A 27,344-nucleotide genomic window follows, 5' to 3' on the forward strand; every position below is an offset into this window, starting at 1 on the left:
ATCAGACAACAAAGTTAAGATTTTGATGAAGTCGTAGGTGTTCATGTGCAAAAGGGCACACAGGAAGTCAGCCCTTCAATGCTCTAGACCCAAGAGATGCTTAAAAACTCCCAAGAGCCCTTCCTGCTAAGCATGAGCTTTCCTTAGGCAACATGTAGGCACTATAACACCCTGGTCTGAACCTGGAGGGTTGTAGCTTCTGCCAGAGCTCTGTTTTGCTCTAAGCTCGGAGGGGGAACTACACAAGGTAGGTCAACAGCATGTAGCCCAGCAAAAACCACATCAGGAAGAACTGGTGGTAAAGGTCTCAAGGCTGTTGCCAGCCTGTAAGGTTTCATTGTGCTGAATGCAAGATTCCCTCTCTTGGTCTCTTGTGTTTCACCTGCAGCAGTGCTTATGTCATGGGTGTTTGTGACAGCCCACGTGCCAGGCACACTGGCTGGTCTGGTGAGGGATCTGCAGGCAGAATGTGAAGTTAACAGAGATGGAAAAAAACCAGCAGCACGGCATGACTATGTAGAGAAGTATGTCTGTGCCTGCATGTGTTCTCTGGCAGTGGCCTGTCACCACAAGCCATTTCCTGTCCTGTGCCCCTTCGGTGAGACAGCTGTTGGATACAGACCCTGTTGTGGAGTGCTTGGCATTCCTGCAGCTGGGCTCAGGTGTCACTGCTGACAGCCCAGATGAGGCATCTTCACAACTACTGGAAAAGCAGCCGTGTCAAGATTGGCAAATATTAGCAAAATCTCCCTCCTCTAGTATTCCTCCCTTATTTCAGTCTGATTGCTGTCCTCAAGGGCCTGTCTGGTTTCAGTCTTCATGGTTTCAGGAGCCGATGGACTTTACCATGGACTCAGTTTTCCAAACATGCTGATGCTTTGCTGGGACAAGTGCAGAGGCTGCAGCTGAAACTTGCTGGTCTAGCACAGGTTTTCCACACTGCTGGTGTGGGGCTGCACATTTAGCTTATTTATGTGCTGCTGAGTGTCTAAAACATCAGGCAGACTGTGTCACTGTTGCAAAGGCAGGGCTGCAGGCCAGTGCTCTTGGAGACACAAGGATTTGGTCTGCATAGCTAAAGATTATGCATGCACCCATCACAGCAAAACGTGTACTGCCTTTTCATGTGTAGTTTCATTTGTTCGCTATCAAAAAAAACCAAACCAAATTTTTTGTTGAGTTGCCATGAGTGGCTGTCAGCTGATGTAAAACAGCCTTTAATGGAGTGAGTTTATTAATACCAGCTGAGAGTCTAGGCTTATTTCTCCTGAGTGAGATGCTAAGGTGTAGTTTATGTTCACTTCAGTCTCGCACTGGTAAGAATTACTGTGTTACAGTCTCCGTTCCTTTTGGTGATCATCAGTCTATTTTTAAGCTTAGCTCAGTGGGCTGATTTGAAGCTATGCATTGATTGTGATATTTATAAACGAGTAAAAGCAGACCCAGGAGTGCAGCATGTGGTTATGTCTGGTAGTGCTTTAAGAGGTTTACTTGGAATTTTTGTCTTCCCCCTTGAATTAATAAAAGCTCGTCTACACCTCTGAATATTTGAAACTGTGATATTAAGCTGAATGTTCTGAAAGCCATCTGCATGCTCTTTTGCATTCTTACATTAACACAATGATGATTTTCAGACTTTTGGAGCTCCCCGGCTAACAGCAACACCCTGGATCCTTCAACTCCCCGTAGGCCTGTACCTTTGGACGGTGCTTGTAAAGACTCACGTCAGCTCTGCCTTATAAATGGAGTGCATTCTATACGAACCAGAACGCCCTCGGAGCTGGAGTGCAGCCAGACCAACGGAGCACTGTGTTTCATTAATCCCCTCTTCTTAAAAGTGCACAGCCAGGATGTCAGTGGAAGTCTGAAAAGGCAGAGCCTGAAAACTCAAGATGTGAATGGCACAGCGAGGCCTCGTTCCCCCCCGCCCCGGCCACCACCTCCTTCTATTAATAGCATCCTCATGAGTCCACAGCTTTCCAGGACTATAAAGCAGGCAAGCATGCCAGAAACGGTCAACCATAAGAAGGAGAGAGGCTTGGATTTGCTGCAGAACAAACCAACCCCTATTCCGCCCCCTCGGCTGAAAAAGCAGGCTGTTTGCACAGAGGTGGAAGGTAGCTCAAAGACGGTAGCAGGAATTCGACCTGGCCGCAGCTCGGTATGTGTGCCCGAAGCTGCTGGCCTTCCAGGTGAAACCCTGCCTGAGCCAGCTTCAGCAGCTGCCAAAAAGACAGTAGCTACCAGCTCTGAGTCACACATACCGTGGAATGGAGGCAGGCAGAGACTGAGCGACATGAGCATTTCCACCTCCTCATCTGACTCGCTGGACTTTGATCGGAGCATGCCACTGTTTGGCTACGAGGGGGACACTAACAGCAGCCTGGAAGATTTTGAGGGGGAAAGTGACCAAGAGAGCATGGCACCCCCTTTGAAGCCCAAGAAGAAGAGAAACAGTTCGTTCGTTCTCCCCAAGATTGTGAAATCTCAGCTACAGAAAGTCAGTGGAGTTTTCAGTTCCTTCATGACCCCTGAAAAGAGAATGATTAAGAAAATTGCAGAGATGTCCCAGGACAAACGCACTTATTTTGGATGCCTAGTACAGGACTATGTCAGCTTTCTCCAGGAAAACAAGGAGTGCCATGTTTCGAGCACGGATATGCTGCAAACCATTCGGCAGTTCATGACGCAAGTTAAGAACTATTTGTCCCAAAGCTCCGAACTTGATCCCCCAATCGAATCGCTGATTCCCGAGGACCAAATAGGTAAGGAACACTGTCCTGTGTTTTGGGGGAAGGTGAAAATGTGTAATCTGCGTTTATAGTGATAGTCTTTGTGCCAGTTTGAAAAGGTGGGGGTGACTTTGCTAGCAGAGTCTTAAAACAAAACCACCATCCACACACACACCCTGCCCCGAATTACCCTACCAGCTGAGAAGAGCCTTGCTACAAAGCTATTCCTAAAAAGTTATCCTTGAATAGCTGCAAAGTGTGGACTTTTTACCAGTGATTTTTTTGCCCTTCCTTTCTTTCTTTCTGCTGTACTGTTAATAATTACAGAACCCTTTATTTGCTGGCACACATGTATTTTTTCCTGAATTGGGCTAAATAGTTCCTGATGCTCGGAGCAAAACTGTGCCAATTTTAATCACATGGATTGTAGCTGTAAAACTAGAATTTATTTGAAACCAGTGACAGAGCAGAGAGATGTTTCATAGCAACTTATGAAATAAATCTCATTCTTCCAAATGTTTTCATTCACTCCTAGCAAAGCTGCGCTGTCCCTGTACCTGAAATTAAACACAAAGATACATAAGAGTTTTTAAAAACAAAGAAATGTATGCAAGAGAAGGGGGCTGCTCATCTCAGGTTTTCTATACTTCTGTGATACTTGTACGTGTTTATAAGTAGCTGCAGATGAGCTGTATGTTTGAATACATGTTTTAACAGCAGAGACAGATGTGTATCCACAAAAGTGAAATCGTTGTTGCTGGATAAAATCTCACAGCCCCTCTATCTTGCCAAGTCTGAGCAGTATTTGTAAAAGAGCCTGTAAGCACACTGAGGAGGTAAACATCCCTCAGGGCAGAATACTTTCCTTGTGAGCTCACTTCAGTCCTAACTTGCTTGTTTTTCTCCTGTACTCCAGTGTCCCAGCAGTTGGCCTGGTGCAAAATTGACAGATGGCTCTTTCTCTGGGACTAGAGGACGATTTTATGTGACATTTCTGTCTGTCCTTGGCCAAGAGGAAGTAGTCTCACATAACCTCAACTTCATTTACATAAAGTCAAGCAAAAATAGCAAGCGCTGCTAAAGCAAATAGAACACCATGAGGAGTGTTGTCGAAATAGAGACTCTTTCAAAGATGCATAATGTTCTCACTGGAATAATAAGGAATGTTATGTGGGTGTTACGTAGAAGGAAAAATGGCAAATAGAACAGTGGTGCAGGCACATCTTTGCCTGGATTTCTGCAGACCACTGGATATTTGACAACAAAATACAGATGAAGCTTGTTTGTGAAAGCTTGGTTTGACTTGCCCTTTTCATCGTAAGGGTGTGGTTAAAATTGGACTGTGGGTCTCTGAAGACAGGCAAAATGCCATCTGCTTTTAAATGTTTCAGTAGTTTGGAGTCGTGCAAGCTATGAAATGTAAGAACTACACTGCTTTTCTTCAGTGACAGAAAGTCGGGCATTGAACATATGATTAAATGAAATTAATTTATAAAGCAGGATAGTTTAAACAAAGGAAGAACGAACTTTTGAATCATCTGCTGCCTATGGCTGGAGCCTGCAAACAACCACAATGGGTTCAGGAGCATCAGATGTTGCTGATCTAAGCAGATAACTATGTGACAGCAAGATTTAGTTAGCCCTATAGAGAACTCCTTACCACGCATCCCTGCCTATTATCCGTCCTTTTGCTTGGCTATTTCAATATGGAATTGCAGCTCAAATTTTAACTCCTCATGTCAGTTCCTGCTCTCGTGGTGCAGGTTTTTCCTCTTGACCTGTCAGCCTAGGGCTGGATGTCTGCTGCTGGGGCAATACTCCTTTCCACTTGTCCCATGGCAGTGGCCAGTCGGTGCTGGGGCTCAGAGGCTCCAGCCAGGCCCAGTGAACGCTGAGGTGCAGTGGGCCGCATCACTGGGGTCCTGCCAGCGGCCTGGGAGGGAGCCTGCCGCCGGGAACGCGCCGGCCCTCCCAGCGCCCCGGGCCCGTCCTGCCACTGCGCACAGGCGCTGGGGCCAGCCCTTGCCTCCCGCTGCCGCCCTGCTGAACTGCTGCAGGTCCCTGCTTGGCAGCGGCCAGGCAGTCTCCTGAATTTGGGTAAGTGCTGGAGCAGCACCCCCAGGCTTAGTGAAGCTGCAGGTGTTTGGGGTTCTTTCCCTTGTCTGTGTGATGGTCTTTGTGACCTCGTAGCTGCATCACAGGCTTCCCATGCTCTTGCAAGCAGAAGACTTCTGTGGGTGATCTCCTAAGCTTGCCAGGCAGGGGGCATATCAAATTGTTTAACTTCTAGCAAATCGTTGGGAGAATGTGCATCAGCATTTCTAGTTATTCCTGACTGGTGCGTCCTAATCTTAGCACTGTAGGCTGTTAACCCTTCCTGAAAAAATGGGATTCCCAGTGTTGGGGCAGAATCAAGACTAAGGTGCACCACTTTTAGTTGACCAAGGATGAGTGCAAAGTACTGTAAAAGGTTGTCCATGCCTGAATATGTATCCATAGAATAAAGACATGGACTGGTCAGAGGAGACCCGTACAGTCCGTAGCTGCCTGGACAGCAAATGTTCCGGGGTTTTTGTTTGTGTATAGTCTTTTCTTGTCTGTGAACAGAAGGGAATCAAGCCGACTGTCGCTGTTCCACCAGGCAGGGTGGACACCTGAACAGCTTTGGTCTCAATGCCCAAGCCTGGGCCCAGCCCAAGAAGTGACTGGCTGCTTAAATAATTTGGCCATAAGGTATTAACTGGTTGTGTGGGAAGGTGCCTAAACAATACTGTCTGTTCTTTGCTTTGGTATGTCTGATCTGTAATGGATGCTTAAACGTTGGGTGTTGCAGGAGGCTTGGAGAGGCTGTGTTGGTCCCTGGCCAGCAGGCCGTGCCCTGTGGCAGGGGCTGGGGTCTGCGGGCGGGCAGAGCTGCGGTGTGCAGGGGCGCAGCCCGTCCCCCGCTGAGTCACTCTGCCGGCTGCTCCGGGGAGGCTGCTTTGAGCAGGGCTCTTGCTTTCGTATTCCTCTTACCGAGAGGCAATGTTTTACTTTTGTTCTCATGAGATTTTTTCACGTCAGCTTTAGGCCTGTTTCCCACTTATTAATTAAACCTGGCCTGCGAAGGACTGGGAATGCCCTTCTCTCACCCCTGCCATGATGTCACATGCAGAATTTGTATGTGAAGTCTCTGCTCTGTCATCCAGATTTTGAATGAAGATACTAAGCAGACTAAAGCCCAGGGCTGACCCCTGTTCAAATACCTGTCTTGTGTGACAGTCAACTGTCGAGAATTGTGCTCCAAGTGCAGTATTTTATACACCCGTTCAAGCCACCTGCCTTATGGTAATTACAGCATGACAGTATTTCCCTTGTTTGCTTATAGGAAAGTTGCATGGAATAGGGTTATGGGTCTTAAAAAGGTTAGGATACAGCCCATCCCCGGCTTCCCTTGTCTACACTGATCCAATTATCCTCTTAAAGGAATTGGAATGGTATGCCACTACTGGCTCTTGAAAAAAAACCACCTGCTGTTTTCTAGTGCTGTGTTACTTTTTAGGTGCTTGTACATCTGTTTTGGTGTCCCATTCCCCTACCCTGTGGTTCATCCTAGTACCTTTTCATATTGAGTTGAGGCCGACCAATGTGTCCTGCACCACTGCTCCTTTCACTATAGGAGCAGGCAGATAGGGCAAGTAAGAAGCAGCGGTAAAAGTGCCGAGCAGAGGATTTGGTTCTCCAGTTCCCAGCCATCCCTTTGGTTTGCTTTGTGACTTACTCCCTGCTCCTTTATTACCTCTTCTTTAAGAAAAGATACATATTTACCACACTGCCATAATGTGAATTTTAATTAACCTATAGCTGAACAAAGCAGAACAGACCTAGCACAGATAGTTCTGTCATTCACTGGCATCCTTTAGGCAGGTAAAATGAGAGGAGGTCTACCCCAGAGACCTTTCTTCGCTAGTTGTTTAGCCTCTGGAACCACCACCTATCCATCGCCCACCTCAGTCCTACCTTTCTTCTCAGGGTTGTGCAGATTATCAAGGCATATAGGTTGTGTGAGGTCTTTATTTTCGAGCCTTGCTTCTTTGGAGGAGATGCCCTTGTCTGCACAAGGGGTGAGGCATGTGTCACTGTAGACCTCCACCAAGAGCTGGACACCTGGCCATCCTGACATGAGGTGTCTTGAAATAGATCCGTATCAGTCATGCCAGTCTATACATGTGCAAGGTATTAGGAAGAACTATAAGAAAGCAAATGCAGCGTAGTCGTGTATTCTGCACATACACACCACACACCGTGGTGTTCTAAAGCAGCCTTCTGCTTTCAGCCTCCCAGGCAACATTACTTGTACAGGACTGTGCCTTTTTGTGATGGTTCCCAGGCTCGTTCAGTCTCTTACCGAGCCCTTCTTTTATGGATGGATGGTTTTTCTGTCATAGGTGATAAACAGGGCTTGTATGTAAATCTGGGGTTTGACAGGTAATCTCAGTAGCCCAACAGTAGTGGGTAACAGGTAAACTGAAGCCAGGAAAAGGCAAGAGCACGCTGGCAGTTCCAGGCAGTGAGGCTGTAAAGAGGCTGTGTAAGGACACTGGTGATGACTAATACGTTGTCCTCTCTAGATGCAGACTTGTGTGGTTTGCCGCAAAACAAAACAGCACGTCAGCACAGGATACAGATGCGTTTCCACAAGTCATGACGAAACAAGCTGGCTTGCCTTTACAATTCATTTATCAAAGCATTTCCAGTTCCCATTTTGAGGCTAGAGGCTAATTTTAAGTATCACTTCAGGAACACTACATGGTGCTCAGCTCAAATGATATTCAATTAAAACACAAACCAACCAAACAAAAAAACCCCACCCCCACAAAACCTGAAGAGTGTCTGTTTTGGCTTGAAGAGTATTAAGCAACCTGGGAGGACAGCTGGAAACACTTTGCATATGCCGAAGTAAACAAGAGTTTTTGTTGCCAGTTTGGATTTGGGGAGTATACAGAGATGTTCATGCAACAAATCAGTCCTCAGTTCAGAACTTCGATGCTAACTTGCCGGGGGGGACACCCTCCTATACTTTTTTGTATTTAATCAGTGAAAACTGCTAGCTGGGAATTGATTTGGGGGATTGTATCCGGAAACACCTTTCTCTGAAAGGCAGCAGTAAGAGCAGTTCAGTAGAAAGGATAAACAGCTGGATGGTTGATCCTGAGCATGCTTATAGGTGTCTTCTGACACTGAATATTGGTCTAAGATGCAGATTACTAGAAATGCTGTCCTTTCAGGCTTTAATAATATTCTAAAAGTTTCTATAGGTTTTCTATTAATTAGGATATGTAGGGGTGTTTATTGACCATTGAGAAAAAAGTCCAGTGTTTATCAATCTTGCTGTGTTGTTGGCCGCTTCAGCTTGCTAGAAGTTGCCACTTTTAATTTGAGGGCAGAACTCCGTGGTTCTTCTAACTATTCCAAGAATTCACGAGGGAGGATAAAAGCTTGTGTGTTGTTTTGGGGTGGGTTTGGTTTGGTTTGATGGGCTTTTTTGGTTGTGATTTTTTCATTTTGTTATTTTAAAACAGCAACCGCTTCAGACACACTGTCATGTCTTAGTCACCTCCTCATTTGCTGGCTAGTTCTGTGCAAACATGCTGCATTAAAATGACAGTCTCTCTCGGCCTGCCCTTATGGAGCCAAGGCAGTTACGGCTGTGATTCCAAAGAGTGGCTATGTCCTTTATTTCATTTGTTTCGTATTAGCTGTAGCATAGTCACTGGACAGCACTGAAGGATGCTTTACTAAATATCCTGTCCTATTTTTATTTACCTGATTGCCTTAACGGTACAGAAACCATTAGGAACAGCCTTCAGCAATAAGTACTTAGACCCTGTTCAGAGCTTTGAGCTCATTCACGTGAGGTAACCACTGTGTTCCTCTGTGCTGCTTCAAATGAAATTTTTCAGAGTAATTGTGGAGTGTGATCAAGTACATTTCAGAGCAATTTGCAGGCACTGCTTTTGGAGCCCGTGAGGAGCTGCAAATGTGAAATAACGCCTCCTGCGCCACTCATCTGCACGGGAAGCTGTGGGAGCAGCACTATAGTGAGGGTTGAGAGCAGAAGGCTTGAGGCTTCCACTTCTTGCCTACAGGTAAGAAGCCTGGCCCCAATCAGGGACTGGGGCTCTGTGGAATTTTCCCTGCCTGCCGCGTCCAGTTCCCGTAGCCTCTGGGGAGGGACGACGGCCTCCGCAGCTCCCTGTGTGCTGACACTGCAGGCAGCAGCTGAACCAGCCCTGGCCTGGAGCCTATAAAGAGGATCAGAGAAGCATACTGAGTTTTCCGATGTCCCATCCCAAGCTAGGTGCTCCCTTTTCTTGGACCAAGGGCTCTGAGGGTCTGTGCTGGACTCTTTACAGTTTATCGAGCCTCCTGTGATCAAACGTGGTGATGACCCCGGTTTATTGGGACAAAGGATGGCTGATGCTAACTAGTCATGCCCAATGGAAGCCTGTGGGAGTTAACATGGGCATAGAGAGTTCTTCAGTCCAATGCTTGGTGGCACCAACTGCTTTAATTTTGACTTAAATGAGACCAGGCACTTGGAATGCAAACTGCAGAGATGTTCCGCTTACAAGCAAAGCATTTGGTGTTTTCGCTTTTTAAAAAACCTGAACAGGCAGTATAAATAAAGCAAGCTGAATTGTAAAAAAAAAAAAAAAAAAAAAACAAAAAAACAACAAACAAACAAAACAAAAAAAAACCCCAAAAAACCACACATCAGTGAAGCTGTCAAGGAACTATGTGTACCTTCTAGAAATTCAGCTAGCTAACATACCAATAGGTGAGATTCGTGCATTTTTTCTTGGTGGAAAAATATTTCTGCCCTGTGAGCCCTGAGGATGGCTCTGATAGCAGCGAGAGGCAGTTTCTGTCACTGCGCAGGAGGGTGATGCTTCTGCTTTCCTGGCTGGGTGGTGCTGTCAGTGGTGATTGTGTGGCTCTACCAAGATCAATCACTTGAAATGTTGCCACTTGTTACGTATAATTGGTGGCTCTGGTCTGGTGGGAAGCTAGATCTGCCCTTCACGCCATGTGACAGGCCATCAAGACCATGTGTCAGACTGGTTATGCCTTTACTGGTGGCTGTAGACAGAAACAGAAATTCAGAGGACGAGTGCTGCTCCTCACATGCACTCTTTCCACCTTCCAGTAGTTTTTGCAGGCTCTGTGAGGGAGCACCTAGATGTGTTTGAAGCATCTGGGAATGAAGCAGACATGGCTTTGCCACCTCCGTCAGGATCTCAGAAGGGGAAAATAGTAAGAGAAGCTACCAAAGCCCCAGCAGAATTGGGACAGGGGAGCTCCCGATAGAGCTGGACATTTGGGAATTGCGTGCCAGACAAGTACAGAATAAATGCTACATGTGAAGCAAAGGCACCGTAAGGTGAGGAGTGTGTGAAGGGCGTGTTTGTATGGGAAAGAGCAGTCTGAAGGCACAAAAGGAAAAATGGTTGAACACAAGGATAAGATAAATGAAAGCATAAAGCAAAAGCAAGAAAACAAAAGTAGGTAATGTTTATTTGGAGGGGAGTATGTGTGTGTAAATCCCAAGCCTTAGGAATAGCCTGCAGTTTCTAAAAAAACACCCCCAAAAAGGGCATGCTGGGGGGGAGAAAAAAAGAGACTGTGGTCTAGGAGAAACACGTAAGAGCAGGGAAAGAACCTTGAAAGGGGATGAGGTTTAACAAAACTTTGAGTTGCTACTAGCAGCAGGGATGTCCCACTACTAGCCTGTATAAATGTGTGATCTAGTAGTGACACGGCCTCTCCTCTTTCTCCTCTCGGTCCCTGTGCTCCCCTAATACATCTGCCTAGTCTGGGCTCTGGTCCTGCCCCATCGCCAGGGTGTTTGTGCTGTGGCCGGGCTGAAGGGTCCTTAGTTTCTATTGTGCTTGTGGCGGTTCACTATAGTACAAATAATGAATATAAGCTAATTATTAATGTACCTATGTTGTCATAGGGACACTGAGTAGGAGAGGAAATTGACTTATAAAGTAAAGGTTTTCAAAGAAAATATTTATCAAAGAGCTTTCGCTGTTGATGTGTTCCATACCTTGGAAATGGAGAATGACTGTTAAAGAAAAACTTGAGTAAAACAAGAATAAGAGAAAAACAACTAAGTGGTTACTGTGCCATGTGCATACTATTGCCAAACAAAGAACTTCAAACTTGATGACAAAGCTGTATGTAAGCTTGCATGATGAAATCCGAAGCTGGATAAACACAGCTTGGTTTTCATTTATAGTTTAATGCCTGTAATCTGTCCAGCATCATAAAGATCTTAAAGTTGAGCCAAGTTTTATGAGACCGTGGGTGAGTTATAGTTTCTGATGGAAACTATGCAAAAAGGGATGGGCTTTCATGCCAAAGCAGACAAAAGTTATGGTTTTGACTGTGTTATGCTTAAAGTTTGGGAAATAAAGTCTAAGCTCAAAGTAAAATAAAACTCAGAGACTTCTGGCCAACAAAAGAAAAAGCTAACTGGAGCCGCTGCTTGCTTGCTTTTTGGTTTTGGGTTTTTTAGTTTGTTTTTTTTTTGTGACAGTCTGTAGTCTGCCTTTTGTGGGTTTTTTTGTGTTTACCATGTTGTCACAAATGAAAATGGAATACAGATTCTCTTCTGCCTTTTGTTTTCTTGTTAACAAACATCTGGAGACTCGGCTTCTATAATAAATAAGCCTTAGCAAGTAGGTCTTGCTCTACGGTGTCTCTTGGGAATGGTTATATTAATACTGGCTCTGCTTTAGAGGTGGAAGTCAGCTCAACTTGTGTTTTCCTCTTGCAGATGTTGTCCTGGAGAAGGCCATGCATAAGTGCATTCTGAAGCCATTGAAGAGCCATATTGAAGCGATGTTGAAAGAGTTTCATACTGCAGATGGTTCTTGGAAACAGCTGAAGGAAAACCTTCAGTTGGTGCGGCAGAGGAATCCTCAGGAACTGGGTGTGTTTGTTCCAACACCAGACTTTGTGGATGTTGAAAAGATTAAAGTCAAGTTTGTGACCATGCAGAAAATGTATTCACCTGAAAAGAAAGTCACGCTGCTGCTGAGAGTTTGCAAATTGATTTATACTGTTATGGAGAATAACTCAGGTATGGTGCTTCTTGTGGTTCAAGGTCACTGTTTTTCTAAACCTGGGGTTGTGTTTTGGTGGAGGAAATGAGACCACCTGATTCTGCAGCTGTGTCTCCTTCTCCTGGAGCTCTTGTAGCATCTCCTTGCCCTTTTGAGAGGGATTCTTCCTCTCTGCTTCCTTCCTGATATCTCTGCATCTGGCACGCATTCTTACAAATCTAGTGTGAAGCAGCTTAAAAAAAAAAGCCAAACCACCAGCTTTGCTTAACTGTAGGCTTTTGAAGTTGGCTATCAGAAAGGCTGTCCTATAAGCCTAGAATTTGACACTGGTTCTAAATTAGTATTTTCCTGGAAATTGTAATAAAGGATACACTCAGTATTTAGCTATAGTAATTCAGCAGTGTGTACGCAATAAGACAACTACAAGGGCTCTGTGTTAATGGCTGGAGGAAAGCAGCCCCTTATCCAGTATTTTTGGCTTGCTGTGCCTCTGAATGTTCTCATTTGGACACTTTGTCTTTTCACAAGAGAAATAACATCTATTTCTACACTGTAGCAAGAGTCCAAAAGTGACCTTGAACCTAGATGGTGAAATGGAACCACAGACCAGTTAAGACCTGCTTGATTAGTCAGTGGCACAATTAAAATGCTGTGCGGGATGGCATGAATTCATAGGTGCAACTTTGTTGCCTGATGTCTTACCATGCACTGTTGTGGTAGGTCCTAAGCTAAGGTGAAGCAATGCTGGTGGTAGTGGGAGATTGTTTTCCCCTAAGCAAGTACAAGCTGCTGCAGGTGGTTGGCAGCTTTCATTCGAGCGCTGAATCTGTAGCTGGGCCCTGTGCTGATCAGGATGCTTGCTTTCTTTTGAGATGTGAGGTGAATGGTGAAAGCTTGTGGCTGTAAAAGACCCCCAGGCACTTTGGCAAGGAGCTTAGACCTGGCTTATTTCTGTGCAAAATCCTGCATTTTACAATGGATCTAGGAATCTTTGCCCAAAGCGCTGTAAACTTTTTTTCTCCATACTGTATTATCACATTGAGTAAGGTATTTCCAAACATGCAAAAGAAAAATACTGAGAGGCTTGGGCTAAGATGCAGCAAAAGAAAAATACTGAGAGGCTTGGGCTAAGATGCAGCAAATGCTCCTTGGGTTGTCTTGCTTTGTCACGTAAAGTTTTAAAACATGGCATCAAGCCAGCACCTGTTTCTGGTACCTGCTTTGTCCTGCAGTCTCAGCCAGATAGATAATAGTGTAATACCTGGAGGGTATGCCGTAGCTGGTCTGACATTCAATAATCACCCCTTCAGTCCTCTGGAGTTTCACCACAGTTTAAATTGGCTCCCGATCTTGATGTTTCAAGTGACCATCACACCACTTCTGCAATGAGCACAGTTTGGCCGGACCCAGAGATCTAGCCGCATAGCATTTTCTAAAGAGAAAGTTTAAATGCAATAAAAGCGAAAGGAACACCTACAGACCTAGGTACAGCAGAGCCTCTGTGTGTTAACTTGCGTGCTGCCATTACCGATGATGCTTCACCAGCTAGTTGGGAATTATGTGAGGCTTTGCTCACTGGTGTTTTTAACCATGCTCTGTCAAGGAAATGTGCAGAGTTTTCCTGTAAAATCTAATAGGCTTTTATATGCAGGCTTTTCTGCTGGGTTTCAGACTCAGAAACTGGTACTTGTGGCTGGATCCTTCCAGAAAGGGGACATCGTCTGTGCATGTATAAAGAAAATGCCCATTGATTATCTCTTAGCCAGTGACAGAAGTGCGGGTGGAGGTCAGGCCAGACTGGCATGGCTGGCTTTTGTGAGCTCACCAGTTGAGCTGACGCCAAGGTGAGCCCAGTCTTTAAATTCCCTTGTGTGCCTCAAGGTCTGCATCATCCGATTTGTGCTCGTTAGAAGTACAGGATGAAGCTGGACGCTGCCCACCAAGTGTCAGATGATGTTCTCTTTGCTGCACATCTGTAACAAGAGGCTCTAGAGTAATACAAACGTACTGGTCGGTAAAGGCAGCAAAATAATGATTTCCTTTCAAACACTGAAACTGGTAAAAGGGTGTGATTTGTCTATCACTGCCTGTGTTCTCTTTCACCCAGGGAGGCTGTATGGAGCTGATGACTTCTTGCCTGTGTTGACATATGTGCTGGCCCAGTGTGATATGCTGGAGCTGGATACTGAAATTGAGTACATGATGGAATTGCTGGACCCATCTTTGCTGCATGGAGAAGGTAATCAACTTATTTCTATTAGAACTGAGTGGAGGGCTGGGGAAGGGGGATTCTTCCTCACCTCGTTTAAGTAGAAACCCTTTTGATGGAGTCCTATAGTCGGCAATGTCAGTAGTGTAACAAGAGAACCTCGTAATTATTTCCACCTTAAAATAAGAGAAGGCTGGTTAGCTTGCAGAGTTACAGCCCCAAGTGACCTGGGAATCTACTGATGTATATACTGCCTTTAGAAGGGAGTATGTTGTTTTCAGCCAAGAAGGAGGAGGCATCATGACTTAGCAAGCAACCATATGCTGTGCAGGTGCCAAATGTGGTTATCCTTCTGTGCTTGAAAATGTCCTGAGATGAGAGTATGTATGGGTCTGCAGCATCCAATTGAGTTGTGAGACCTGGAATGGGACCCAGGTTAGGTGCTTTGTAAAAACTTCTGGGGGAATTCTCTGCCCCTCTGGGGAAAGTGCTTTTGAGAATGTTGCCCCCCTTAATGATCCTGGCTTATGTCCAATACTTCTCAGAGTATTTTTATGAGGCCTAGGAATATGTTTCTTAAGGCGCTCTTGAACGATGGCTGAAGTCTGCTAGAGACAAGGAAATCTTCCTCCTTTCTGTTTTCACCGTGGTGGTTTTAACAAAGATGTATTCTGCAAGCTTTTGATAGGCCCCAGAATCTGTTGGTTTATGAGGAAATTTTAAAGGTTTTTGTGACCAAGCTCAGCTGTGAGTTTTAGGTATATGTGTATATGTCCCATTTCTGCTATCTCTTGGGATGCTGAAATTGCTGTATCCTTTTACATGCCGATATGCATGACAGAACTGTGCCAGGTTTTCTCCGGTTCAGTACTAGTCTGTTCCCTGCTTTGTGTGCAGAGTGCATCGTTCAGGAATCTTAGGACAGAAAATACTTGAGATGTGAAGCTGGAGATCATTAACATGCTTGAAAGACAGAAATACTTACTGGACTGTTAAGTCGTGTTGGTTTTAATATAGAAACAGCTGTTCATCTCTTGGCTGGCCCTCTCTGTGGCACTAGCTAAACTGTACGGTGCAGGAAAAATTGTTTAGTGCTTTGGGGTTGTGCGGTTCAAATGTAATGTATTGTCCAATTTGTCTCGTGGGTCTTGCGTGTCTTCTACCTATTGAACTTGTTGCAGAGCTGAAAGCGAGAGGATGCTCTTGGTAATACAGAAAACACTACTGTGAGCATAGAATGTGTCTCTGAATGACCTCACAAATAGACTGTGCTGCCTCTTAATTGAACGCTCCCACTCAAGTAGTTTACTTAAAGAGCAAGAGAAATAAATGATAGCCTGTCTTTTGTTTCTCCTGGTTGCTGAGGACTGTTGCCTCCTGTTGAGGCTCCTTTTCCTTTGTGACCTGCAGCTCCTTTTGTACATCGGCAACTCTGTTGTGGCTGTAATTTGTTCTCCACTCATGTAATAAAGGTGAAGTCTGGAGAGCTGTAGACACTGCCTCCTGAACTAGTTGGACATAGGTGAACAAACACAGTCTGCCTTTTAAAAACAAAAGCAAAACCTTTGGGATGCTTCCAGGTACAAATCGCACACACTCGGTCATTGCTTTGTTGCCACCAAGGGAGTTGCTTTTAAGTTCCTGAACAGTGTAGATTGTCTTTTATGTCGTTAGAACAGCTGTTTTTATTTGATCCCCACTTGAAGGTCATGAAGAGAATAAATCACTGTTTGGAAATTGTTCAGAAGAAAACTCATGTTCCAACTTTGTAAAAACACTCAGGAGTAAAGCAATGACACTGGTCATTTAAATAAACGGCCACCCCCAGCACTAGCGGACCCAGAGTTAGATACTGTTGCACCACTTTGATAATATGGAGCCCAGGCAACCACTGCATGTCTCTTAGCAGCTGAGAACACACCGTCCAGTATTTTGCAGGCCAGTAAGCTGTTTTTCTTTATGTATAAATATTTTGGCCATAGAATGCAGGGACTTTCATATATGTGTGTGTATATTTATTAAAAAAAATATATATAATCGTTTGTACTTTTGACTGTGACCAGTTGGAACTGGCATGGTGTTTGTGACCACTCTGAGAAGTTCTTCCCTTGCTGTCCTTCACAGGAGGCTATTACTTGACAAGTGCTTATGGCGCACTTTCGCTTATCAAGAACTTCCAGGAAGAACAGGCTGCCCAACTGCTGAGTTCAGAAGCTAGAGATACTCTCCGGCAATGGCACAAGAGGAGGACAACTAACAGAACAATACCTTCAGTTGATGATTTTCAGGTAGAGCTTAGGGCTGAAGGGAAAAAAAACCACCCAGGGGATGATTGTTTTGTTGGAAATCTCCATTTGAGAAGTATGATTCATAATGATTTCCTTGGGGCCACAAGTGTGTGAAGCACTGCTGAGAATATGGCTGGCAAATTTGACTCTGTTTCAAAGTCTTTGCACTTCATAACAGAGTGTGATTATGTGTGGTAATGATGGTATAAAGGAAACACTAAAAAATGGAGCTTTCCCACTGTACTTTGTATTTAAGTCGTGCAGAGCAAGGACAGAGTGAATCGTATTTCAGATTTGGCTTCTTTGTATGCTTTGCTGTTAAAAAGAACAATGGCAGATTTCCAGTGGTATAAACCGGCACAACTCCCCAGTAATGATCGGTGGCTTACCGCAGGTAATAGAGAGGAGACTTGGGAGAAAAGCTTACAATTTTAAAGTTTAAGCAAGGAGTAGAATTCTATACTGTGGATGACTTCATGTTTGCTTTGTGTTTGTTTGTTTTTTTTTCTCCCCACCTCCCATTTGTTACTGCCCTTTCAGAGTGGGGCAGTAACTTCAACTGAAGAATAACAAAACAGTCGGGATTACTTCATCTTTTAAAACCAGGTCTGCATGCCTTTCATATAGGAAAAGATTGTTACATAGATAAACATGCTGTTGTCTGTTCAGATGCATCAGTTTTGCAAACTGAAGCAAGGAGGATGTTGGAATCAAGAAGAAAGGATTTACTCCTTTGTGTACGGTTGTTTACAGTTCATGTCACAGTGCAACGTTGCTGGAGAGGCTAACGTCAACTGTCAATTAGATACGATGTAGCTAAGAGCTTGATAAATGAAGGTATGGGGTCACCAGGAGGTAATTAAACCTTTCAGTTGTGGCTCCTTCTGCTTTATCAGCGTGCATGCAAACAACCACAGCACATCACTGAACAGGAAGGAGCTGGGAAAAGCACCAGTCTCCCACAATTTGCTTCTCTTAGGAAGAGGAGAGCTGATGAACAGAAATTCGAAACTATGGCCAGTGCACAAAGCTAGTCCATCTTACTGGGATCCATTTTATATTCTGCTTACTTGTACAAGTAGTTAGATGTCACATTCAAGTAGCTTGAGGCTTTGTTCTTTTCGAGCAAAACATTACACTTAATAGGAAAATTCATCACCCTTGTATTTCTGTTGGATGACTAAATAACAGAAGATTTTTTTCAGCAGGATCTTGTATTCAGTTTCACATTCTCTTCCTCAGCAACTGAACTTCAGCCAAGCTAACTGTAGAGCTGGATGCCATGCTGGATGTTGGAAGATGCAGGGGAGCACAGGAAGAGCTGGCACCAGGTGTGTCCAGGGCTGCTCCTTTTGTTGTCTCTTTCAAAGAGAGCCTCAAACCAGTAAAATCGCTCCACTTCCAGGCTATGCTTGGCACAAATTCAAGTATTTTGCTGCCTTCCCAGAATGCCAGTTTTCCATCTCCTTTCTCCACATCTGCAGTCCTGAAACAAAGCGCCTTCCCTACAACAAACGTGTAACAGCTTCAGCTCAACTTATCTTTCCCACATTGAACCAGGATGTGATTGCTGCACGTCTGCGATGCTGTCTCACAGCCTTAGCACCAGCTTTTGGGTCCTGGAAAGGCCTTCATCCTCCCTCCCTCAAAAGGATGGAAAAGCAAAAAATCCCATATTTTGATGATGATGAAATACAACTTTCTGATACTGCATAATTTTGATACTTAGTATATGAGTTACAGGCACTTGCACAAACCTCAGCCTCTCCTTGAAGCAATCCTGTCCGTCTAGAAGCACTGAAAAACAAGTCTTCTGTGTGTTAACTGCATTAGAAATTAAAACTGTAGTGTCCTTTGCCTTATTTAGGGCTGATTTTATTTTATTTTTATTTATTTCTTCACACCAGGTAACAAAAATGGATTAGTTCAGGTCAGTCCTAATGGTTTAAAAGCTGTTGCAAAGTTCCAGTGTTTCAGTCTGCAAGCTATCAGAAGTTTATTAAAAACCGAGAGTGCTCTTTGGAACTGAAGTCATATGAGCATTCTTCTCAGTCCTAGCTTTTAACAGCTTGTTCTTATGAAACATAAATTTTTGCCATTGTGATTTAGCATGCTTAATTTATTCAGCTTACAAACATAAGTACCAGCTCAATAAACAAACAGGTCATTCTTACTGTCATTTTTCCATCTCCTTTCATTTTACTGCTCTTAGTTTCTGATTGCAGTTAATTTATTTTTAAAAAAGCACATGATGGCAGGCTGCTTTGTTCATGTGTCCAAAAGTGTTTTGTGGTTGGGGTTTTTTTTCCAGTTAGTTTTTATTTTACTTTTTGAAAGGTATAATTATGTTTCCTTGTAGGGCATGTTTAGAATTCATCTATGTTATCAGTTGTACACGTGTGAATTTCAGCAGAAAAAAAAAATCCAGCTTTTACCTCATGATCATGTGGAGTTACTTTAATGTTGCAGAGTAAATTTTCCTTCTACCTCCTTCTAAGCCTTTTTATTTTTTGGAGGAAAAAAAAAAAAAGCTGTTACATGAAACTTGGTTGCATCAGGCTCAGACACCAAATTGCCATCGGTTAACATGATGAAAATGTCCTGCATGAAAATGGATTGCCGTTTGCATGCTGCAGCATTAAGAGTGTTGAATGGTTTATCGTGCAGCAACCTCTGGATCAACACCCTTGTATGTTGCTGGCAGAGGGTTGGTTTGGTTTTTTTTTTCCTTCTGACAAACATACTGGGTGAAGCATCTCTTCTATAGTATTGACCCAGCAGTTGCAGCAGCATCTCTTGGGCGTGCTGCCTTCGAGGTTTTATTTTGCTTCACAGCATTTAGTTTCCTAGTAAAGCCAAACACCAAGTCCCATTAAAACCACTGGTGTTTTCAATGTGGCTTTAAGACTGTATCTGTTCATTTGTAATTGCAGGGTTAGAATGTAAGCCAAGGAAAGGAGGATGTCAGCTTATGAACTTGTTGTGCCTGCCACAGTCTTACCACCATCATCAATTCGCAAGGTGGCCGTAATGTACAGGAATCACTGGTGTGTGTTTCACAACTAGAACATAGAGAGGCTTGCTGTTTGTTGCTGAGCTTTCAGTTTTCAGAGCGTGAGGTGTTTGGGTTTTGTTTCTGATGTCTGTTTTCTCATTCTACAGAACTACCTTCGTGTTGCATTCCAGGAAGTTAACAGTGGATGTACAGGAAAGACCTTACTAGTAAGACCCTATATCACTACCGAAGATGTATGTCAGCTTTGTGCTGAAAAGTTTAGAGTGGACAATCCAGAAGAATATAGCCTGTTTCTTTTTGTTGATGACACCTGGCAGCAACTGACAGAAGATACCTACCCTCAGAAAATTAAGGCAGAGTTGCACAGCCGTCCACAACCCCAGGTCTTTCACTTTGTCTACAAGCGCATTAACAGCAATCCATATGGTGCCATTTTTCAAAACAATGATGAGTCAGCTTCTTAAACCAGCCACTCGTTTAATTTCTGTTCCTTGTTAACTGTTGAAAACGTCTTTGTTGGCTGCCTGCCTTAAGAGTTAAAACAAGTCTTAAACCATAAACACCTGGTTAAACACACGCATTGCATACAATACCCCATGTAAACCGTGCATATGGCCAGTTATACAGTGTTCCACCCAGTGTGTTTGAGTCAACAGCCCATGAGGCTGAATTTTTTTGTATCACAGACTCTTTTGAAGCATATTATACCGTGGCCCTTTGCAGGTCTCTTGCTGTAGCATGCAAAATGTATTTTCTTGCACTCATCCTATAGCCAAATGTCATTTTGATTCAAGTATATGTATGCTAAGACAAGTATTTAAGTAAACTGGCTGGTATGAGCTCAGTTTCACCAGCATGAGTTTGACAAGACTGTCCGATGCAGGGCATCAGTTAACTCATCATTACTTGGATGATTGCATCCTTTCCTAATTTTTTTAATTACAGAGAATCACCATGGGTTTTATATATATATTAAAAAAAGAATAGAAATTCTATAGCAGTTGCAGGTAAACTGTCAGGGTTTTTTAAAATATTTTTTTAACGATAAAGTATTCTATAATTATGCATGTGATTTTTAACATTTCATATACAAGAATAAATCTCTTGCTGGTTTTAGAGTATTGCATTAAAAGCCTCTGTGGGTTCTCTTCTTTCCCTGTTACAGGAGAGTTCTCGTGAAACTTGTGTTACTTGTAAGAAGATTGTAACATTGGCACTGGCAATTTTGATGCCTTTATCTGAATGTCATGTACTGTTATCTGGATTATTGTTTATATGCATTGCTTCAGACAGAACTAGGGGGTTGGAAGAGGAAATTGGAAGGAAAGGTTGTAGAGAAGGGGCAGAGAAAGAATGTAGAGAACTTAATTTACAATTAAAACATGTTATGTCTGCTGGTTCAGGCTCCTTGCAGGAAATAAGCAGAGGAGGTTGGTAAGGAACTTTTATGTAAGCAGTGTTGTAGATTTGCGGAGGGATTTGACAGTGTTTATTCCAGATACTGTTTGTGTTAGCAGAAGATTAAATAGATCAGTAAGGTAAAGGAGAACACTAACTGGTTTGTATAGTACGTCACCAACATCAACTTGTCTTGAACTGAAGAATGTTACAGCATTTCATGGTTCTAAGTTACTTAGTAGGTGAGATGTGAAAGGCAATCCTACATATGCAAAGATAAAATGGTATTAAATGTATGTGTTCTATAGATTTGTCCAAGATAGGACCCTACTTAAGTCAATTTGGGCTAGTCTTTTTAGAGGGACATGGGATTCTCCCCAGGCCTGCTTTGAGCAGTGTAACGTGAGGCAGATGATTACAAAAATGTTATGAGCAGCATGTGTGTTGTACATACAGAGGTTATAGTGTTTTCATCAGTTTGCCATGTATCTGAAACCCCTGGCACATGTTTGTATCTCATTTTGTAAAAGGTGAGTTTTGCACATAATACATTGTAATACTGAACGATAATTTGAAATGTTGGGTGCTGTGTTCTGGTTTGTTTGTTTGGATTTAAGAAATGGTTCACACTCGAATGGTTTGTGTATCATTAGACTCTGATGCTGCAGCCTTTCATCGTGCTCGGCCCACTTTAAACTCTTTGCAAAGGAAGGATGCAATAACATTATCAGTCTAGTTATTGTGCTTGACCTGAACAGCAGTAAAAGCAGCAGGCAGGTATCTTGAACTGCTGAACCATTTCTTTCGAAATTAAGACTGACCTTTGGTGCTAAAGAAAATTCCACTATTTGCATATGATGGCAGCTTTGCTAGGGGAGGGAAGGAGTAGAGCAGAGAGGCAAACTCAGAATTTCAGGCATGAAACTAAGGAAAGCAAAGAGTGCAAAAAGGGAAACGTGCACCCAAACCACCTCAACGTGATTCCGCTGTCTATTCTTGTGCAATTGTTTCTTTTAAAAATTAGAACATTGTATTCACTGTGCCATGCAAAACACTTCTCACTTCTCATAATGCCAGGAAACAGATGATATGTAAACCTAGGAAGGAATTTGGACTTGCAAAAATAAGCTACCCTATCTTCTCCAATGCGAGATGTTTCATGTTATAAAATGCTGAAAAGCAAGAAAAAGCTTATAGTTGAGGTAGTCCCTCTTTTTGAAATATAGAAGTAACTGGAAAGGCTAATGGAAATAGCTGGAGGTAATAAATCCCTAAATCTTACTAACAGAAGAAATAAGAGAACTTTAATCAAAAAGTTACTATTACATTAGGGGCTTATTTGTGAATTCACAGAAAGTACTGACTGCAAAAGGGTAAGAAATCAAATCTTTTTGTTGTCATCTCCCCATGATGTTTTTTTTTATTTTTCATCTTAAAGGCTGTCATCCTTGCAGCCTCAGCCTTCCAGGCAAGCCTTAAGTTCAGCAGATCATTCTTTCTCTGCTGGAGCTGCAGCACCACAAACTGGGTGAGGATTCTGTATCACAGTAGGGAGAGGCCATTTGTCTTAATTCCACAAAATTAAGAGTGCACAAAGTCTGAACTGGGTGAGGACTGGCAGGTACGTGAGCCGGATTAAAAAAAAAAAAAAATTAAAGTACTGTGCTGTTTTCCTGGCTCTTGCCACCACTCGAGAGGCAGCAAGGGCTGCGCACACGTGTAAGGGAAAGCGAACCAAATCAAGCTGCCCAAGCAGGCAGGGGGCTGTATTTGTCGCAAAACTCTGTTTGTTACAAGAGTTGCCCTGAGACTGTCCCTTACAGAAGGTAAGATAAAGCCAAGAGGAACCCAGGTCTAGGCAGCTGCCGGTGTGTGCCTCCCGGGGCTCGCCGCGGGGCCGCCCTTGGGCGCTGCGCATGCGCGACCTGCCCCCGGAGCCAGGCGCCCAGCCCCCCCCGGCACTGCCGGCCCAGTCCCGCCGCAGCAGGCGCGGCGTTCCCAGCTGCCCGCCTGCCGCTCTCGGGGCCCGCGGGTGCCGCTCTCCCAGCGGGGCCGCGCCGCGCCGACGCCTCCCCGCCAGGGCGGGAGGGAAGCGGCTCTCGGGCCGCGGGAGCGCTTCCGGGGCGGCGGGCCGGCGCCAGCAGCTGCAGCAGGACGGTGCTCCGCGCCTTCCCCAGCGACGACCTCTTCCGCTTCAACACCGTGTGAGCGCCGTCCGCCTCCTCCCGCCCGCTCCCCCCTGCCTCGACCCCCCCGCCCGCTCTCCGCCATGCTCGGGCTGTGGGCGCACGCGGGGCTCCCCCTCTCCCCGCGGGAGCTCGGGGCTCCCCCGGCCGGTGGCGGGGCTCGGGCCCGTGGTGAGCGTCGCTCTGCCCCCACAGCAACCTGGACCCGCTGACGGAGACCGTATCCTTCCCGCTGCCGCCGGGGAGGAGGCGTGGAGCCCAGCGCGGGCGGCAGCAGCTTGCTCCTTAGCTGCGCGCCCCGGTGCGGGAAACCCTTCTACCGGCAGTACCTGGCCCACTGGCCCGAGTACTTCATCGTGGCGGAGGCGCCCGGTGGCGAGCTGATGGGCTACAGTGAGTGGCGCGGCCGCCGCCTTGCCGGTGGGGGGCGGGCTGTAAGGCTGGAGGTTTTTTTAGCCTTTGTGTTCTCCAGATACTCCCCAGGGAGGAGAAACGTTACGCAGCGTCTTCCTATTCCACAAGTGTCTAAGGGTGTTGTATAGGGCTCGTGGCAGTAGTTTTCGGTGTGGCGTTCCAAGCGCGGCAAGGAGGCTCGGCTGCGGTAACGCCCGCCCAGGTGTTACGCGGGTGAATGTGTAAGTACGAGTGCTTCTGTGCTCCCGGAATGAGGTGCCCGTGCTCAGCACTGATCTCATATGCTGCCCGATCATCAGTAAGTGAAAATGCTGGGCGTGGGTTTTGCCTTGTCCTGTAAGGGAGTGCCCTGGGTCTGGATGTCAGTTGCTTATTTGCTGTGGGACATTCTTGTTTTTCAGAGCTCATTCCGAGCAGAACTGTTGGTTTGTTTGTTCTTTCCAATTGTTTTTTTTCCCCCTTTTGGGGGGTTTGGGAAGGTGGGCACAGAATGAGAGTCTTTGTGGGGACCCAGGAAATGAAGTGTTTAACAGTAAAGCTTAAAGCGTTTGCTGTACAGAAGTTTTCTCTGTACCAACCACATCAGCTGCTTATTTAGCAGTGCCTGATGTTTATAAGAGTGCCCTGTGGAAGTCTGCATATTCATTAATGAGCTAACAGTAGCTTGGCTCTGTGTAGAAAGGAGAGGAACTATGAAGAATACACACCCATCCTGCTTTTATTTTTTATTTTTCCTTAAACGTCCAGTGTTTCCGGGGCCTTTGCTTTCTCTTGCCACATTGGCAAAACTTCCCAAGCTCTATTCCCCCACAGTCACGAAAAGTCTTCAGTAATTGCTGGGATGGTGAGTGAGTTTTGGGCTCCTAGTCCTCCATTCCTTCAGTCGTGAATTCCACTCGGTTAAAGACTCACGAGAATTGCTTAAAACTTGCATTTGGAAGTCCCGCCTCAAACAATGAATTTGTGGAAATCCATTTATTTATTTACATTAACGAAGGAAAAACTGTAATACTGCATCAAAATGAAACAGTGGCTGCTGAATCACTGAGTAATAGCGTAGAATCACTGCTTAAGCCTTTACCACAATCATTGCAATGTTTGTTTGTAGACTGCTTGGTTTTTTGTAAAGCCGTGTAGCTGCGTGTGGTGCATTATTCCCAAGGTGCTCCTTAGTGCTCTGATGTTCTGTATGTTCGCAGCACTGGGTAAAGTGGAAGGCTCTGTGGCTGGGGAAAAGCGGCATGGACGTGTTACTGCTCTCGCTGTTGCACCAGAATTTTGACGGCTGGGTTTGGCTGCTAAATTTATGGAACTACTGGGAGAAATTTCAGAAAAGCGAGTACCAGGCTTATCTTTAATCTTCTAAAAGTAATCTTTCAACTGACATGGCTTAGATATTTGACTTGCATGAAAGAGACCCAGAATTTTGCTTTAAGATAGTGTTCTGATTCGCTGAGGATTCCCTGTAATTGGAGAACAAGACTAAAAATGTTGTGTGGCAGTGTAAGATCTCAGGGTTTCTGTGAAAGCTATTTTGCTAGAATGAGTAGGATGTAGCCTGAATTCCAATAGAGATACTGTATAAAAAAAGGTCCTTGTCTTGACAGCAAAAGAGTTTCATGGAACGTCAACACTTTCCCGTAGGGCCTCCAGCGTGCTTGTTCAGTAATCGTGGGCTTTTTGCAGTTCCTGCAGGCAGCCTTGGAACCAGTTCTGTATGGTAGACAGTAGTTTAGCTTACTTTCTATGTCAGGCTTGGCTGCTTGTACCTGCTGAAAATTTAATTGAGCATCAAATGAGCCCACAGGGAAATGTCCTGTGGTAGGGCAACCCCATTGTAATTGGTGAAATTGTACCTTTCAAAGAATTTGCCTTGTGAGGAGAAGGGCTGCCTTGTGTTAGGCAACTGAGCTTTGTGACCTGTTCTGCAGCTGCCCCCTGCCACGCACGTTGAAGGAGGCAGTCCTAAGCCAATGCAATCGAAAATGTGGATTTTTAGATATTTTTTTTAAATAAAAGATTTCCTACGTGTATATGAGACCTGTGTGAGTGCTTAGCTTGCCCTGTTCTTTCTGTTCATAATTCTGAACCCACGGGCTGGTATAAAAGAATGGTTATGTGACAAAAATAGAATAAAATCTGAGCTTATACCGGATTTGTCCATTGGGAAAGGAGTGCATCTGTTACTGCAGCGTGAAAGATGTTTGATTAGCATATGACATCATCAGACCTGCTCTTGGTCTGAATACAAGTTATGGGTTATTTAGCAGTACATTCACCTGCTATTCCTTACTGTGGCAGTTTTGGGGGGTTTATGTTTCCAAAGAAAGGGTGGATTTTTCGTCGATCTCTTTGTGAGAGTATCAAATTGGGTTGCAGTAAATACATATAAGCAGCTCGGCTACAGTGTGTACCGGACAGTATTGGAGCGCTACTCTGCTAGCAGTGGAGAGCCAGATGAAGATGCTTACAGTAAGTGGTTGTTGTGCCTTACGTTGAATGGAAGGGTTCTTGTGTTGAGGGTTCCTGGGCCTGTTTGTATTTTTTTTTTTTAACATGAAACGAGTTCAGATAGTTGTTGATGAATGGGATTCTGTATACTGCTTTAGATAGCTTTTCCTACTGAATTGTACATCAGTTATGAAACTTGATTGCAGGAAACGGAATGAATCTGTGTCAGGGGAAGTTCAGGTTGGATGTTAGGAAAAATCCACTGAAAGGGCGTTTGATCAGGGCACCAAACCTGTCCAAGAGCTCAGGGAGCATTTGGATGATGCTTTTAGTCATATGGTTTAGTTTCAGGTAGTGCCGCGAGGAGCATGGAGTTGGACTTGATGATCCTTATGGGTCACTTGCAACTCAAGATATTCTAGGATTCTAGGAAATCTTCTTGAAAAATGATCTTAATGTGGCTTTGTGCAATGACTGTCTTCTATAATAGCATTATTTTCTTTTGCCATAGATGCGAGGAAAGCTCTTTCCAGAGATACAGAGAAGAAATCAATTATACCTCTGTCTCATCCTGTGAGACCAGAAGACACTGAGTAACTGTAAACTGTGATTCTCAGTTCTGTAAACCTAGTAAGAGTGTCAGTTTCCTTCTCCCCAAAGCCCCCAAGAACTTACAGATCTGTGAGTTAAAGCAGGGAGAAAGAAGATTAAGATCTGAGGAGGAGCCTGGAACCGAGGAGATGAATCGCCTGTGACAGAGTCAGTTAATGGATTTGCAGAACTGACAGGACCAAAGGAAACTCCTAAAAATTTCAGATGTTGACTAATGATTTGATAAGCGTATATAAGCTGTGCTGTATCGCTTGGTTCTCTGCCACTCACTGGGGTGGTGGCCCAGCTCTGAGTTGTGATTGAAGCAAACCCAGTGGTACCCACATGTGTGTGAATTTCTCCTTTAACAACAGCAATCGCTGGGGCTTATCTATAGGACCCCACCATCCAGCGCCCCCCCACCCGCGTGCCTTGTGCCATGGGTTCTCTCCCTCGGTAATGGGGTGGGGGCAGGGACGGAAAGAACCACCTGACTATTAAAGCTGTCGGATGCGAAGGATTTAACTGCTCGAGCCACGCGGGTGCTTTTTGGTACAGAGGCAAGGGGTAATAGTGGCTGGGCTGCGAGTGGGCAAAGGGCAGAGCGAAAGGGCAGCCGCAGCGAGCATTCCCGTGGCCGGGCGGTGTGAACTGGGCTGAGATCCCGGCCCGTACTCGCCCGGCCAGTGCTCAGCGCAGGGCTGGTGGGTCGCTGCTGCCACCTGGTGGGCACGTGTCGGTTCTGCAGCCCTGGCGCCGCGCATGCGCAGTGGCGCCTCGCCCCTCGGCGCTGCAGGCCGCCGTTAACGGCATCGCGGTCCCGCGCTGCCTGCGGGATGGTGCCGCGGCGCCCGCTGCTGCCTCCCGGTAAGGAGCCACCGCTGCCGTCTCCCGAGCATGTTGCCAGCGCGCCCTCAGCACGGGAGTACGGAACTGCAGCGCCGCT

The 27,344-nt window shown here is 45.0% G+C and overlaps 1 protein-coding gene across 10 annotated transcripts in view; it reads left to right on the forward strand.

Annotated features, from left to right (window-relative positions):
- The window catches only part of LOC130157758 (sodium/potassium/calcium exchanger 3-like), a 280,298-nt gene extending 253,556 nt beyond the window's left edge, over positions 1–26,742 (forward strand). For 3 of the 10 annotated variants that reach the window (XM_056357680.1, XM_056357681.1, XM_056357682.1), the window contains 5 exons: positions 1,635–2,765; positions 11,557–11,862; positions 13,953–14,084; positions 16,179–16,342; positions 17,585–19,648. In XM_056357680.1, the coding sequence (XP_056213655.1) occupies positions 1,635–2,765; positions 11,557–11,862; positions 13,953–14,084; positions 16,179–16,342; positions 17,585–18,058 (2,207 nt within the window). In that variant the 3' untranslated portion in view covers positions 18,059–19,648. Of the gene's footprint in view, positions 1–1,634; positions 2,766–11,556; positions 11,863–13,952; positions 14,085–16,178; positions 16,343–17,584 lie in introns of all 10 variants that reach the window. The other 7 variants (XR_008825023.1, XR_008825024.1, XR_008825025.1 and 4 more) reach the window with 7 other exon arrangements.
- The last annotated feature ends 602 nt before the right edge of the window (positions 26,743–27,344 follow it).

This window comes from Falco biarmicus, chromosome 12, assembly GCF_023638135.1.
Source record: "Falco biarmicus isolate bFalBia1 chromosome 12, bFalBia1.pri, whole genome shotgun sequence".
NCBI classification, from domain to species: Eukaryota; Metazoa; Chordata; class Aves; order Falconiformes; family Falconidae; genus Falco; species Falco biarmicus.